This window comes from Cebidichthys violaceus, unplaced genomic scaffold (genome assembly GCF_023349555.1).
Source record: "Cebidichthys violaceus isolate CVI_PGR_0920_01 unplaced genomic scaffold, fCebVio1.0.p SCAF_3, whole genome shotgun sequence".
In the NCBI taxonomy this organism is placed as follows: domain Eukaryota; kingdom Metazoa; phylum Chordata; class Actinopteri; order Perciformes; family Stichaeidae; genus Cebidichthys; species Cebidichthys violaceus.
Genome location: NW_027176483.1, coordinates 8,090,384 through 8,106,740, shown reverse-complemented (window position 1 = coordinate 8,106,740; position 16,357 = coordinate 8,090,384). Strand labels below are relative to the sequence as shown.

General features: G+C 40.5%; 2 protein-coding genes across 2 annotated transcripts; one reads left to right on the top strand and one right to left on the bottom strand.

Moving 5' to 3' along the window:
- Positions 1–1,012: 1,012 nt before the first annotated feature.
- Positions 1,013–5,127, top strand: cyp19a1b (cytochrome P450, family 19, subfamily A, polypeptide 1b). Its single transcript, XM_068722451.1, has 10 exons — positions 1,013–1,201; positions 1,773–1,914; positions 2,119–2,269; positions 2,354–2,508; positions 2,655–2,831; positions 2,960–3,074; positions 3,160–3,274; positions 3,364–3,526; positions 3,621–3,859; positions 3,943–5,127. The coding sequence occupies exons 2-10, from the start codon at positions 1,773–1,775 to the stop codon at positions 4,192–4,194; spliced, it is 1,509 nt and encodes a 502-aa protein (XP_068578552.1). The 5' UTR covers positions 1,013–1,201; the 3' UTR covers positions 4,195–5,127.
- A 994-nt stretch (positions 5,128–6,121) lies between these two features.
- ap4e1 (adaptor related protein complex 4 subunit epsilon 1) lies at positions 6,122–16,289 on the bottom strand. The gene is made up of 21 exons (XM_068722424.1): positions 15,989–16,289; positions 15,075–15,146; positions 14,835–14,958; positions 14,557–14,630; positions 14,352–14,473; positions 14,074–14,233; positions 13,816–13,982; positions 13,633–13,706; positions 13,424–13,546; positions 13,211–13,320; positions 12,984–13,123; positions 12,198–12,310; positions 11,887–12,005; positions 11,071–11,373; positions 10,369–10,480; positions 10,151–10,289; positions 9,799–10,054; positions 8,517–9,068; positions 8,227–8,417; positions 7,985–8,145; positions 6,122–7,678 (listed from the first exon to the last, which is right to left on the bottom strand). The coding sequence occupies exons 1-21, from the start codon at positions 16,127–16,129 to the stop codon at positions 7,518–7,520; spliced, it is 3,414 nt and encodes a 1,137-aa protein (XP_068578525.1). The 5' UTR covers positions 16,130–16,289; the 3' UTR covers positions 6,122–7,517.
- Positions 16,290–16,357: the final 68 nt, after the last annotated feature.

The window sequence follows — 16,357 nt, the reverse complement described above, 5'->3', positions numbered from 1 at the left end:
AGTAAATATCTGTAGGCCTACTTGATTTAGAAGCAGCTAATGGACATATTTCCAGAATGACACGCCTTCATGCTTCTCATCATTCTGATGCTCTTCCTCTCAATATTGCCACCAGTCCGTCCTACACAAAATTACATGGAAGTGGAATAAATAAGTTGTGAACAAGTGGAGCTTTCTTTGGATTTACAAAAGAGCTTTCAGAGCGCTTTCAAAAAAAGACTGAGTGTGTGGGTGTGTGGGTGTGTGTGTGTGTGTGTGTGTGTGTGTGTGTGTGTGTGTGTGTGTGTACCAAAATCTCTTTTTAATAAATGGAATTTTGTGTTTTTCAGTTATTGCGTAATGCATTTACAAATAGAGAATAGTTACATATTGTTTCTCCAATTGTGTCGTTGGAGAAGTAACAGTAAAGTTTCTCCATTTCTATAAAGTTCTTATTGTCCAGTTTAGTCTGTACTACAATCAGGAGAGCAGGTTTTTCAGCCAACTTTGGATAAAAGCCCCCACCCAAACCCCTAAATCTGAGGCCAACATCTTCATCAACAGAATACCAGCTATTCAGGTACTAAGCTTGAAAGACAGCTCGTCAGAAGCACCCAAACTCTGCATGAACACTGTTTCCCCTTTTTAATTTTGCATCCATTCTCATTTTCAAAGTAGTGGAGCACTGACACCAGTTCATGGCATTTATAAGACTTTAAATTCTTAAATAATAAAGATGGCATTTTCTCTTTCTGGTGTTTCCTATTCTGAACTGCTGAGTAAATCCCTACTCCCTTTGTCACAGGTCAGTCTGACCCAGCTAATTAATTTCTTGTTGAAAAGCCTCCTCAAGGGGATGACAGTGGGGTTTCTTTTTTTTAAACAAAGCTAAATGTGAAGTAAATCCATCAAAAAAAGTGCTGCAGAGTAAAAGGGATGGAGGTTTTGCATTCTTATGAATAAAAAACACTTTTTGTGGTTTAGACGTGCACCGTTATCTGGCCTGTGCACTGTTCTGCCATCTAATGGTACTTGTAACCCCAAAGTGGCAGTGTTTCTAAGCAACCAGTAAAATGAGGGCTTAACCGAGGATTTATAAACACTTGAATGACTGTGATTTATTTGGTAGGAGCATGTTGATCATCCTTACAACCAGTGGAGGAAGAACTGCATCACTTTAAACTGCACTGTAACTTGTCAGCGGTCGAAAAGAACAAGAGAAGTAAGTAATATTCTTTGATAATTTGTTAATGAACAATTAAAAAAAGGCAAAAAGATACTTTAAGGATAAAAGATGTAGAAAAATCAGATTTTGTATTCAATTTAAAAATGGAATTATGTGGATTTTGTTCCTGTATTGAGAGACTGTGTTAGCTCCTGTAGTACACTAAAGTGAAACATACATTCTCATGTTTCTATTTGGATGAGTTCTGTCAGGAATATTTGCAACTCAATGTACATGATATCTCAAGAGAAGACCCTAATATTATGAGAATGATAAACCTGTATTAAAAGAAATGAGGGAATAATCTGTCACCCACACATAAACTGACATTTTACATGAGCAGCTGTCTGAGTAACAAATAGTTCATCCTAAAGCTTTGTGTGGGAGTGTTTTGGTTTTAATGTACTCCATCCCTGAAGGACAAGGGATGTCCACGGACTTAGGTTCCTCTATTTTGTTTTAACAAACGGATGAGCTTGTTTTGTCTGCTGGTTATAAAAGAAGACAGAAGCTGTATGAGCACAGGGCAGACAGAGGACACAGTAAGCCTGCTCATGTGTGTGTTTAGATGGGGATGCAGCCACCAAAGACACTCACCGTTGGCAGCGAGGTTGTCGACACAATGTCTGAAGTCACCACCGCTCTGCTTCTACTGCTGCTACTGCTGCTGTTCACGGCCTGGAGCCGAATACAACGGTCACATATACCCGGTAAGAGACTTTAGCTTCCGTTCTTGTACAAACGTTGCACAGATTTATCGACATGTTCAAGGGACTGCAGGTGTGAGCCAAAAGTAAATGTTTCTGCATCATGTTATTGATAATGAAAACAGTAACTGATTTCCATACAGGAATACTTCTGTTTTTACTTGGACTTAAGCAGCCCGGTGTCTGTTATGTCTTTTTTTCTGCCAGGTCCATCCTTCTTGGCAGGACTCGGTCCTATCCTCTCCTACGGCAGATTCATCTGGATGGGGATAGGAACAGCGAGCAACTATTACAACAACAAATATGGGAGCATTGTCCGGGTCTGGATTAACGGCGAGGAGACCCTCATTCTGAGCAGGCAAGTCTTTTGCGATAAAAAAAAAACAACCTTCTATCTTATCCCATGAATCTGTAGTGAGTCAAAGCCTGGCTACTCTTCCAGATCTTCAGCAGTGTATCATGTCCTGAGGAGCGCCCACTACACAGCCAGATTTGGGAGCAAAAAAGGGCTGGAGTGTATTGGGATGGAAGGGAGGGGTATCATTTTCAACAGCGATGTCCTGCTCTGGAGAAAAGTGAGGACATATTTTTCTAAAGGTGAGCAATAACCTTACACAAGAGAGTATGGAGTCAGAGTACTGTGGTGCCTTATTTTACCACTCTCTCTACAAAATTGAAGTCTTGCAATAACTGAAACACTGCTTTCTCTTTCACTACTGTACTGTTTCATGGTTGTTTTACAGCTCTGACAGGCCCAGGCCTCCAGCGTACGGTGCGAATCTGTGTGAGCTCCACAGCCAAACATCTGGACCACTTGCAGACGATGACCGACCCCTCGAGACACGTGGACGCTCTCAATCTGCTAAGAGTCGTAGTGGTGGACATCTCTAACAGGCTTTTCCTTAGGGTGCCGCTCAACGGTCAGCTGCATTGTCATTGTCTGCACATTCTACACTCAAACGACCTATTTTCTGCCAGCAAATAATATTTGAAATTCTTGCACTGCAGCTCGTGATTCCTGTTTTTTTTGTTGTTCCTCATAACTCAGAAAAGGACTTGCTGATGAAAATCCACAACTACTTTGAGACCTGGCAAACAGTTCTTATAAAGCCTGATATATTCTTCAAGATTGGATGGCTGTACAACAAGCACAAGAGAGCAGCGTACGATCCTCACGCATCACAGCAACTCAACATTCAGCTTGTGATTTCTTCAACCTACTCTATGTGTTGCTTCTTGTGTCAATAGTCAAGAGCTGCAGGACGTGATGGAGAGCCTTCTTGAAATGAAAAGAAAGATTATAAATGAGTCTGAGAAGCTGGATGAAGATCTTGACTTTGCAACAGAGCTCATCTTTGCACAGGTTTGTCCCTTTTCATAAATCTATACCGCAAAGGTACCGTCCTGATCATGCCATGTGTTTTCCGCGTACCTTTACTTTCTTTTGAACAGAATGTTGGAGAGCTTTCAGCAGATAACGTCAGGCAGTGCGTGCTGGAGATGGTGATTGCAGCACCTGACACACTTTCCATCAGCCTCTTCTTCATGCTGATGCTGCTGAAACAAAACCCAGATGTAGAGCTGAGGATAGTGGAGGAGATGAACGCTGTCTTAAGTGAGCGCATTTGTGCTGTATTATTCTCTGTTACACTCACAGCTAAAAACAAAACTATTCCAACAATCCGTCAATGCTGTGTTTTCATTTCCAGGTGAAACAGGTGAAAACATTGATTATCAAAGCTTAAAGGTGCTGGAGAGTTTCATCAATGAGTCTTTGAGATTTCATCCGGTGGTTGATTTCACAATGCGGAAAGCTCTGGAAGATGACAACATCGAAGGCACTAAAATCCCAAAAGGAACCAACATCATTCTCAACATTGGTCTTATGCATAAGACCGAATTCTTCCCAAACCCAAAAGAGTTCAACCTGATGAACTTTGACAGAACAGTAAGTCGGGTGAATGTTGTGCAACATCATGTGGCTCTAGAAACAACAACAGCAGCTCAGTTTTTACCTCCTCTGGTTGGCAGGTGCCCAGTCGTTTCTTCCAGCCGTTCGGGTGCGGGCCTCGTTCCTGCGTGGGCAAACACATAGCCATGGTGATGATGAAGGCCATCCTGGTCACTCTGTTGTCTCGTTACACCGTGTGTCCTCGCCGTGGCTGCACCCTCAGTAGCATCCGGCAGACCAACAACCTGTCACAGCAGCCTGTGGAGGACGAGCACAGCCTGGCCATGCGCTTCATCCCTCGAACAACATCAACTCAACACAGTCAGCAATGAGACACGTGCAGGGGTCACATTTTGGTGTAAACTACTTGGTAGTGCATATTGTGAAGTATGTAACTGATACAAAAATATTCCCTTGATTGTACAAATGTGCAAAAACCCACAAACTTTGGTACTTTGGGTTTTCATAGTTCAATATAGAGTGCTGCAGGAATGAATCCTAAAACCAGGACATGGTTCCCTCGTCTCAAAGTCAATGTTTTTTTTAAAGGGGTTTTGGTGAGATGCCTGAAATATGGTCTAACACAAGCTAAAGAGATTTTAAATTTGTTCGACGACATTAAATACTTTAGTAAATCCCTCTCTCTCTTGGATCATTAAAGTTTTTACGTGTACTAAAAAAGGCTAAATTAGACAACAAAACGTCACTTTGTAGCCTAACATTAGCATTTTACTGCTGCTGATTGCATTAATGCTAGTGTTCATTTGTGAAGAATATCTTGCTGAACAAAACGTGTAAGTATCATGTAATGGAAAAAAATATATTCTTATATCATGAAATGTTTTAAAAGATGTAAAACTGAAAGGTAAGGTGAGGAACACAAATACTGACATAACACAGCAGTCCTATAGAAGTAGTTAATCAGTTTTAATGAACACAGTGTCTTGTTTCTCACGGCTGGTCACACACTCCCACTTCGGACAGAGGAAGTGAAGATACAGTGTCTGACAAGTTTGAGACAGACCATAAAACCATCACTGATTCCCATTAAACACACTTGGCGTGTGGTTAGATAAGAACGATAGCCAGGGTACGAGAACATCTACTCCTTGTCTATGATTTATCCCAGGGCGTGAACTCATGTGTGCATAAAATGGTTTGGTATCTTGTACGATGTTGAACTTTTCACCACAGACACTGACTGAGGTGGCTGTGGTGCATCTTTCCCTTGCAAGCAAAATAAAATAGAAGGGGACAACTTTGAATCATTTGAAGACTTATTATTTTCTTTGAATCTGTGAACAAAACTCTTCTCCCGATTTATAATTAGAAGTTTTTCCAAAACAATCATAACCTTGTGTTTGCCACAGATCTTATTTTCTGCAATAATCACAAATCCAATCGAAAACCTAATTGGCTTTTTGTCGAGGGAACCAGTGCGATGCTAATTTCCGGGGTTGGTCTACAAAAACACGCCATCCCTGCAGACATCTCTTTCTTACTAACCTTTGTCTACTTTGACATTACTGACCTTTAACAAATACTACTGAAGGTTTTACCTGAAACAGTGCAAGCATGATTTTCTAGCCCACGTGATGTAGTTTGGAAAAACAGGATAGACATGGATATAGATTTTGTTTAGCTGTCTTAAGGTATCAAAATGATGTCCTAATGTGGAGTCAACATGCTTTTGTTTAAGACCTGGACTGAGTCAACCAGCCAGTTCTTCATTTTGTAATGTTCAGTCCTGTTAATGAAGACCGTGTTATCATGTCAATGACATATTTTACAGACAGTATCCGTTCCTTTAGCATTATAGGGGTTACTGTCTTAAACATTACTAACGTTAAAATATCAAAGTATAGAATAGTGAGGAGTGCATTAGTATGATTAATCCAGATATAAACTCATTAACCCTCACGGTCTGATATTGTTTTTTGATGTTAAATCTCTATAAAAATTGTTGATAATAGACAGAGATAACTTCTTTTTAGGGTCTCAGTGAATGGACATATGGACTGTACAACAAAGACTGCAAATCAAATGACACTAGTATTTTGTTTGTTTGTTTTTGGTGTTTGTAGTAAGTAAACAATACTCATTCAATAAATATTTCAAATATTATTCTTTCAATGAAGCCAATATCACATGAGAGGAAAGATCATCAGAAATGTTTTTCTTTACTGTACTAATCCCTCTTTGCTTCAAGTGCAGCACATCTGTGTTTATTTAATGAATAATCATTGAGTCAAAATCAAGTTAGTTTACATGTGTTGGATTTATTCATAAGTTAGCAGAACGTAGTGACAGGCACTGTAAGAAACAAGGATTTTCTCTGTACCACAGGCACAAACCAAACACGCCACCTCGGCATTAGAACATAAGGCGTTGGGTTAAATTTGAGTTTTAGACAAACAAGGACACAGGCAACAAAGACCAAACTCTCCCTTCAGGTTGAATTAAATAATACAGGCTGACACAACACGATCAAACAGCACATGGAGCTCGATGATTTTCTTTCTTTCAGAAAAATTTATATAAAATATTTTCTGTAAGAATATAAATCCAATAAATATGTTTTTAATACTGCATTGATACAAAAATATAATAATCAAAGATCACTAAAATCCACCTCTCACCAAAACTGACTGAAACATGAGTGCATAGATAATCATATCACACAGCAGGCAGCGTCTGCAAAACAGGAGGAAGACCTGAAATGCTCCTCATCACAATGACAAATGGACATCGCAGAGTGACATTGTTGCTTATTTAAGACAAAACACTCTCATCATAAATGAAAGAAATATGTGGAACTGCTGCAGTCAGAGGTGAGTGTTAGCATGATGCCATCCTAAAGACAAAGAGGGATGTAAGACGCGCAGGTTCTCCTCGAAAAGCAACACCACAATAATGAACAATTCATTTTAAACATATCAATATTTTCCCTGTGCTTCTCCAAAAAAAAACTAATAACTAACATCAACCAGTCCAATGCAAGAATACATGTCATTCTTTCCATTTCAGTCAGTGTTGATGAACTTGAAAATAACCCAAATTACCTTTTTGTCTTTGTCTGATTAAAACACATTTGGGCTTCACTGTTATGATCGTTCTAGCCTAGAACATTTTGCTGATTTTTAAAAATCCTGTTACAAATGAAAAAGCAGGACATGATCTCTCTCTCTCTCTCAGCATGCAGACCAGGGGCGCAAAAAACAACAGTAGAAAGTCATGATTTTCACCTCATTCCAGGAATATCATACTTAGTATTAATTTCACTCACTAACAATGTTTGAAACCATTCAAGATTTCAAGTGAAGCCCTGCCATCATTTTAAGACATTATTCTGAAACGTCAAACACCCACAGAAGGTTAAAAACACAATCGTTTGGCCCTGAGGTTATTCCAGCCATGACATTCAAACAGTTGTGAGACTGTGAATTATTCCAGCAATTTAACTGATAAAAATAAATGATTCGAGGACAAAATACAAATTGTTGTAACTTCTCGTGGGAGAGATAAACAAATAGTCAACACTGTAATATAAAGATGTTTTGCGCTACTGCTTTGTGTACCTTCTTCTTCTTCAGTGGTTGAAAGTCATGTGGTCAGATTGCTCAGTGGGGTCAGTGGAGGAGTTACAGTCGGAGGCTCAGTGCTCCTGTAAAGCTCTTTGACAGTAGTACATCAGGCAGTCGGGCAGGTCGGGGACCGGAGAGCGCAGCCACACGGACAGCGTTCCCGCATGCAGACGACAGTGCATCAGACACGGCTGATCTTGGAGGAGCCGGCAAGCTACGATACCTTCCATACCTGTGGGGAGGAATAATAAAGGTTAATCACAAATACAAAATACATGGGAAACGTAGGCTGTATTTAACATATATCGACCTATTGGTCAAATACTGTGGCACTGCACCTTTCACATAGGTATGTATGTACGGCCATACGTCCACCATGTTTCTTTTGTATCTGTATTTTTTTATTTTTCTTGTGAGACGGGAACATGTGCAAACAAATCTTCTGGGACATTAAAGACTATCTAACTTGTTACCACAATAAATAAATGTCTAAAAGCTCAGCTTTTACATTTCAAATTAGAACTCAATGTCTGTTCACCAATGATTTCCACGACATGAAGCTTAAGTTTCTTCTTCAGCACATTCAGAGTGTCCACGAGAGGTTCTTGGCCATCACTTATCAGTGTCAGCTTCTGCTTTGTATCATGAGAGAAGTCCAGCCACATTGTCCCGTACTCCTCTGTGGATACGGTCAAAGGTCTGAAGGAAAGATGTGAAATCACAGTAAGCAACTAATCTTCTCTGCAAAAATCACACTTGAAAAAGAAGGAAATATTTCACCTGATGAAGCTGGTTAGAGGCAGTTTGTATGAGAACTGCACTGACTGAGGCGTCCCGACAGGAAACTGGTAAGACACCATCCCAACCACTTCAACATGGACTGAAGGCCTCTTCACAGTCAGGGAATACTGACACACTGCTACGCTGTGGCTTCTCGCTTCCTGCACTGCACTGTCACAGACACAGGATACCTGGGACAAGCATAACAACAACATGCCATTTAATATGAAAGTCTAACAAGGAGAGTATAAGACGTACACTAATAATGCTCTGCTCAATAGTTACTGTACCTCAAGTTCATCTGAGTCAAGCTCTAGTAGTATCTGTTGAATGTCAGAGTCAGAGGAGTTGTAAATGAAAACAACCAGCGCTAAAGAATCCTCTTTCTGCACATGACAGGCCGAGAGATCCAGGCTTTGGTTTGAACACAGAAGAGTGATTTCTGAGTGACAGAGTCCAGAGAACTCTGCAGGAAGATGAGTATTGAGACACAAGTCTTCAGGTCTGTCTGGGTCTTCATGTGGAGCCGGATCAGCAGCTACCACACCGTTATCTCTAACGAGAGAGGGGCTACTTTCCTTCATGTCACCGTCCGTTAACTCTACATCACAGGTGCCGTTTGCAGCAGTGGGGCCCTGAGAGAGTTGGGATGTCTGTTCGAGTGAAGAAACAGTCAGTTCTGAGGTGATGTTGGAGTCCAGGAGGTTGTTATACAGCAAGTTATTCGCTGTGTTCGGTGTAGAGACGAGGGAGTTGGATACTTGCGCGCCGGCACCCGAGGACGAGACCGGACCTTTTGCTTTTCTTCTGAATCGCTGGGTTGTCTGCTCAGATTTTCCCATCTGTTAAAAAGGAAAGCTTTTAGTTGAAACATATGCATGCACAGTGTATCATATTTGTTTTATCATTGTTATAACGTTCACTGTGACAATTTCAAAATGGCTTCAATATCACATCAGAATGGATGAGATTCACAGAGCCAGTAGAGCTGAAACAATTCAATAGATCAACAGAATAATAACTGCCAACTATTTTGATTAATGATTAATAGTTTCATTTTCAAAACAAAATGCCAAACATTTTGTGGATGTAGCCTGTCAAATGTGAGAAATTGCTATAGACCACCACCATCTTGGATTTTTGCAACCAGAAGTGACACGAGAGGGTGGAGCTAAGTACTTTAATAAAAACTGAACAAGACGTTGTTGGCGACCAAAACGGTTACAATTAACTTTCATGGAGTAAAAACACAATGTGAAAGGGTTGAAGTTGTAAGAAGAAAATGCAAAACCCCTTTCTGATTCTCTATGTTACTTGCCTAAAGCATATTCTGCTTTATCGTCTATTTAACTTTAATTGGGACCACATTTGTTTTGTATCATGCTGTATTCAAGAAGATTTGAACCCATATATTCATGTTTACAATGTTTACTGAGGTATTACGTCATGTGAGAAGTAGGGGCATTTTCTCAGAGACTTCTATACGATCAAATGCATTTATGACACCTAGCATCTTTACTTCAGACTGGGCATCCCCACCTGAAACTAAAAAAGAAGAATTAAAAAGCTCACCAGACACACAGAGCTTTGGGAGCCCAGGCCAACAAACAGCGAAGAGGCCAGCTGCTGTTTCTCTTGTTCGGGCTGAGGGGTCGGTGTCGGAGTGGGAGTCTGGCTGTGGGAACTGTCAGCGTCTCCCTGCTGGCTGGGTGACCGGAGGGGACTGGGAACCTCAACATGGGCGGACTCCTCCACAGGTTCCCTTTGCGCCAGGTAGCCCTCCCTCCCCCACACCCTCTTCACACCGTCCAGCTTCAGCATTGTAGAGCTGAAACAAGAAACAAAAAACTAAGTTCTAAGCCAGCGGTGCATTTGTGTGCGACCTATTTAAAATCAGACAGCATAAGTGTGCGTGTCCACGTACCCTCCTTTGTGAGAGAGGTCGGGGCTCTCGCCTGACAGACCGGAGCTTACAGACAACAGCGTAGGAGACTGTCTGTCTGCGATGCTGCACGAGGACATGCTGATGGGCAGGGACAGGCTGTAGGGCTCCAGGCTCAACGCTGAGGCAAAAAACACAGTCAGAACAAATCAAAACAAGACCGTACATGTGCGGCCAAAATCTAAACCTCAATCTTTTACCTTTTGCCTGAGCTAGTTCCTCCTGCCGTTGATGGGGTGGCTTGTATGGAGCAGCGCCAGCAGCCAACGCCTCCGACACAAATCCATCCAGAAACGACAGAGAGGAATCCACCTGGAAACCAACATCATCAACAACAACAAAGTTTAAACTTCTCCTTTAGTGGAAATGGGAAGATCATTTGGAAAAGTTCTGCAAGACTAAACATGTTATTTGTGTGTGCTTGTAAATATAACAATATCATTTTTTACACTTTTTTTGTCACAAAATCATGAAATTTTAAACAACCAGAGGAAGCATTTGTGTATTTATAATATAATTATTGTTCTCTACTCCAAACGGATACTAAATGGAGTTCTGTAGTAAACCTGACCCATCAGACAAACCATTATTTCGATAAATACAGTAATTTGGATAATATACTGTTGTCATGGAGGGCAAGTCTAGTCACGTATTGTTTTCCAACCGTCAGATAAAAAGCACTTACTCTGCCAGAGAGGAGGAACAACAAAGTAACATCTGCTGAGGTTCACAGAGTTTAATCATTTTATGGCGCTTTTCTTACACAAGTTTCAACAACAACGGACTTTCAAGGTCTCCAATATACCAGGTTTCCATGAGTATTGACTGAAAACAACATTACATTGACAATATACCGAACACTTAAACATAATTATTGCAATTCTGCTGCGTACGCATGTTACCTCCAGGGGCTCCAGGCTGGCGTCTCGAGGTAGCACCCTGGCTCGTAGTTCACAGTCTTGGCTGAGGTGCTGCAGCTCCTGAGCCCTCTGTCTCAGTACGGTGTCCAGGGAGCTGCTGTATGCTTCACAAACCTCCTGGGCCACAGAAACACCTGCCCCGCCCTCACAGAGCTTGGTCATTGCCATGAGGACCCAACTCTTGGTTTCACTGCTGGTGCTCTTCATGTCCAATAGTTTGGCCAGCAGCCTCAGGACTGTGACCGCTTCAAGTTCCTCCCTCAGATAGGAGTATTCACCGAGGACCTGTGTACGGCAGAGAAAGGGCCCAACATTTAAGGTGTTATTCTGTGAATGTCGGCATAGTATCCGTATATAGTGTGTTGTCAGTTACATTTTGAAGCAATAGCGTCATTGAATATTTTTAATCTGTAAAGGATTTGTTCAAGAACTTATTTAGTTGCATCTATCGTGACTTTGTGTATTTTTGTGTCATTCCTGTAAAAATGAATTCACAAGTGTCCATTTTTAGGCCACCACGGGACCAGATATATACTGTATGTATACATCAAACTGACAGGATCTTACTGGCCATATTTAAAGTCAGCTTGATCCAGCTGTTGGCGGCACTGCAGACCTCTTAAATCCCTGTGAGCTGTTTGAAGTCTTCTCACGTCTGATCCTCCATCAGGACACACCAACATGACTCTACTTTTATCGTCTGGATGTCAAACTATGATTTAAATGACCCATGCTTCTTGACCTCACTACTATTACATAACAATTGTACAAACTGCTTATTGTGCATTCAGCACTCACCCAGCTGATGACTTGGAGGAAGCGCTGAGGCAGTTTGCCAGGCTCTCCTTGCAGCAGAGAAACATACGAATCCACAGCAAACAGCCTCAACTTCCTGTCTTCCTCCACGCTGTCAAATCCTAGGCCATTAACGAGACATTAGCATTACAAAATTAGGAATCAGCATCAGTAGTAAATAAGTGAACTGAAATATTACAACACAGCAGAACAACAACTACAGTATACGTTGAGTGTGTGTGTGTGTGTGTGTGTGTGTGTGTGTGTGTGTGTGTGTGTGTGTGTGTGTGTGTGTGTGTGTGTGTGTTTCTCACCCTCAGACAGCAGTTTAAGAAAACTGTTTGGGATGTCCGGCTGCATCATGTCTCCACCCACAGAAAACACTGTGCTCATGGTCTCAATGAACCATTCATTGTCTGGTGCATATGTATAATGGTTCATAGGAAAACTAAATCAACACAATAAATAGGAACATACAAGGTATAAATAATACAACAGCATGATTTTAAAGAACTGGATTTCTGTTTTTCAACACATAACTAATTTAAATTAAATTTAAACATCACCAGTCGTGTATTGACAAACAGAGACTGAATGCTGTTACACTGTTATGCAGTTATGGTGTATGAATGTATGCCTAACCATGGTTTCTACCAGGATCTCTGAAGGAAGCAGGAAGTTGTGTAAAACAAATCTCATTCAACTTCACAGAAAGTAAAGTTTGTGACCCTTCTAATTGTCAGAACCAATAGGCTTGTTTTTCAAGATTGTGAGCTTCCAGTTATATAAAACACACTATATCTTGGTTATTGAAGGCCTGAACAAATGTATCTTTGATCTGTGTGTAACTTCAGTGAAAAGCTGCCATAGACAGGTACCGTATGTTTCAAGAAAGGTACTGCTTCACCACCATGATAAACTTATTCTACAATTTGCTTTTTGGATCAGAGACACAACTCCAGTAGGCATCGCAGACTCTTATTTCAATATCTATAGCAGCTTCATTATATGACTCTTGCACATTTGTGTATGTGTTTTCTAATTTTCCAGTTTCAGTATATGAATATACCAGAAGTATATGAATATATATTTAAGGATATTTTTCTGCCAACTCTGCCACCTTCCCCACCAGGTCAATGGTAGTGTAGTCATCTTTATTGACTCGCAGAAACTCCAGCATCTTCTCGACGATGACTGTGACATTCTGGGCGTTAGTGATCCGAAAGAGCAACTCCAGTGTCTACGAGAAAAACAGAAAAAGTCCCATAATGCTACAAACCTACAATTCTATGACACCAAAATCCAGAAACATCAGTATGTGCCTCACCTCACGCTTTATGATGAGGTCGGGATGATCGAGACACTCTATGATGGTCATCTGATGCTGCAGGGCCAGTTTAGGATCCTGCTGGACCACATAGGTGAGGGCCTTCAAGCCTACAGTAACACCAAACAAAACAAATTACTACAGTCAATATCTGAAGTCTTGATTGTCAATGTAAAAAAATTACTTAAATAAAATGTTGTATTTGAATCTTACCGAGATATTTGAGATTAATCTTTGGAGACAGAACAAAGTTGCCAATGCACTTTGCAGCTTTTTCCAAAAGTTCAGATTTGGGATGAATTGTGTAAATGCATTTTACACACTCATATAATATTGCTGGAAATAAAGACAGTGGTTGAATAAAATACTTAAATTATTTTACAACCAAATTTGCAAAAAATTATACTTTAAATTAGACATACCATAGGTGATGTTATGATTTATCTCTGCTCTTCGTAAAGACTCATCAAGGACTTCATATATGATCTCACTTGAACTGTCAAACAAAAAACAGACTCACAAAATGTACTCTCAAGGATTTGAGTAGAAAGCACAGCTACATCATGGCCTAAACAACCAGATTAATTGTTCACCAAAATATTTACCTCTGATCATTTTTCCCAAGAAAAGCCAGTATTCTGAGAAGCTGAATTTGCAGCCATGGAGCCGGAACACTATGATAGTTAAAATCCATGGGCAGTTTTCCTCCCACCACTTGCTTCAGTATGGTGACAAAACTTGCTGTCAGGTCTTTATAACCTTCTGGATTCTCCTGTAATAAAAGAAAAAGACTGATTGTGATCAGACTGGATTCATCACAGTAGATGAAACCAGAAAGTCCAGAGTCCAGAAAAACAAATTACCTGGATCATCTGTAAGTAGATGTGTAGCGACGCTGCCATGACGCCAGGGTCCTTGTCACACAGAGCTTTACGAAACTTGTTGTGGATGTGTTGAACTTGATTTGGTGCTATTAAGTAGAACTTATACAGTGCCAGGACTGCTTTTCTTCGAATGATTTCTCTACAAATATGTTTGAAAAAAATACTTATAAATCATAATATTCAAGCTGATTTTTTTTTTATCACATGAATGCATATTAGTGACTATTTAGACTTGAAATTCAAAGAGACTTTCTTACTTTGGGTGATTAAGTTTCTCCTCAACCAGAGGAAGGATTGCAGGAATCATATCTTTGGGGAACATCTGGCTGACAACAGTTAGAGCCATGCACACTTCAATAAGATTTGTGCTCTGAAGATCCTGAAAACACAAATTACATCAACATCCCTTTCTGCCAAGATAAGCAGCCAGATGACAAATGCTGTAAAAAACACAACACCCACCTTTAATACAGTGTTCACAAGGAGAAGAAGCAGCTCGTGACTTTCGTTCAGAAACAAAGACACGGCGAGATAACCTACAATTCAGAAACACAAACTTATCTTTTGCTCAAAGAAGTTCAGGAAGATGCAGTGAGTTAAAGTTGCTTTTAAGCTTTAAACGCTCTGATCTACTAATCACGCCCTTGTGTTGATAATGAGACAAAGTGAGTATTGAAGAGTCATTGAGTGAGGACTCTGAAGAATGAGTAAGCTTTCCAGCTCATCACAAACAAACATACCGACTCTTTTCTCCAGAGCAGTGCCTTGTTGAGCCAGTTTGATGGCATGAATGTAGCTGAATGAAGCCTCATAACCGAGCATTTCACAGTAGATCGCTCTCACCATGAGCTCCTTCATCTGCCTCTGGATGAGATTATGACACAGGGAAGAAGTAAACACATCAATAATTGAAGGCATCACTGGAGCTATTTTAATCATCTGCTTAAAATGATTAAAAACATTTTTTTGGAGAATCGTACCATGGAGGTGTTCGGGGAGGACACCTGCTCTTTGATAGACGCTAGTTCACGTTGAATAAGTTTTTCCTCTTCCTGAAAAAGGAGAAGCACACTTAAAGATATTAAGATCAAATATTGACAAAATGCCTGCTAACATAAGACTCTACCATGCTCTGTTTGCTGTCAATGGTCAGAGTGTAGTTCTCAGTTCCTGTTTTCTCATATTTCTAAGGTAAGACTCTCAAAGTGATATCGTCTTGAGCTTGACAAAAGTTGTTGTACAGTGGAAAAAAAGTCAATAAACCAAAAAAAACTAAACAATATATACACTTTACATCACTATTAGCCATTGCCTACAGTATACCATGCAAGTATACACTGAAAATCAAGTTGTAGAGACTTTATAGAGAGGCAATACATCACAAAGAACATCAGTACTATTTAGCAGATACCACTCAAACAAGTTGTGATTGGTGCATTCACGTGTTTACGGGATATTACAACACTAAAGAGTGGGACTTGAAGGACAGCAGCAACATTTGTCACAATGTCCATATTTACCCTCCAAGCTTTACTTCTCTGCAACACAGTTTGTGAATGTAAAGCATATTGGCAGCTGACTCTTTGACACTTCGAATAACTGAGTTTATCACAAGCACCTGAACGCACCAACAAAGACACGTTTTAAAAATAGTCCCAGCTCTGTTTACGTCTAAATGAACTCGTGATCACAACATAGCAGGAACGAGAAGGTACCTGTAAATCAGTCTAACACATAGCCGGTAATGCAGGGAATACACGGCATATAGTAAGTGGGTTAAAACACACCTTGTTTTGGGGTTAGCATAGACAGTATAGCAAGCTAACGTTAGAGCACATCACCCAAAGATGACTCGTGTTATTTCACCTAAGCTCCATTTTAAGGACGGACTCACATGTTTGGACGTTAACTCGGTGATCCCTCTGATGAGGTTTCCTAGTTTGGAGGTGGAGGACAGTTTTGTAGCTCCAGACTGAGAGTCTAAAGACAGCAGGCTCGGCAGAGCTGTCAGGGTCTTCTCCACAACATCGCTCATTTTGGCAACGAAAAGCTGGGCTTGCCAGCTGTTTAAAAGTACTCTGATTAAATCATCTATCCATCCCAGTAACAACTTCTTAAACAGAGCAAGTGAAACTCAATTGTTAAACGGTTAAAAACATCACAAGAGGTAACATGCTAGCTTGCCAGTCGGCCATTGTTTTGATTCAGCAGACTGACCAATGATGTCACTTCCGCTTATATTTGGGAAACTTTATTAGAAACC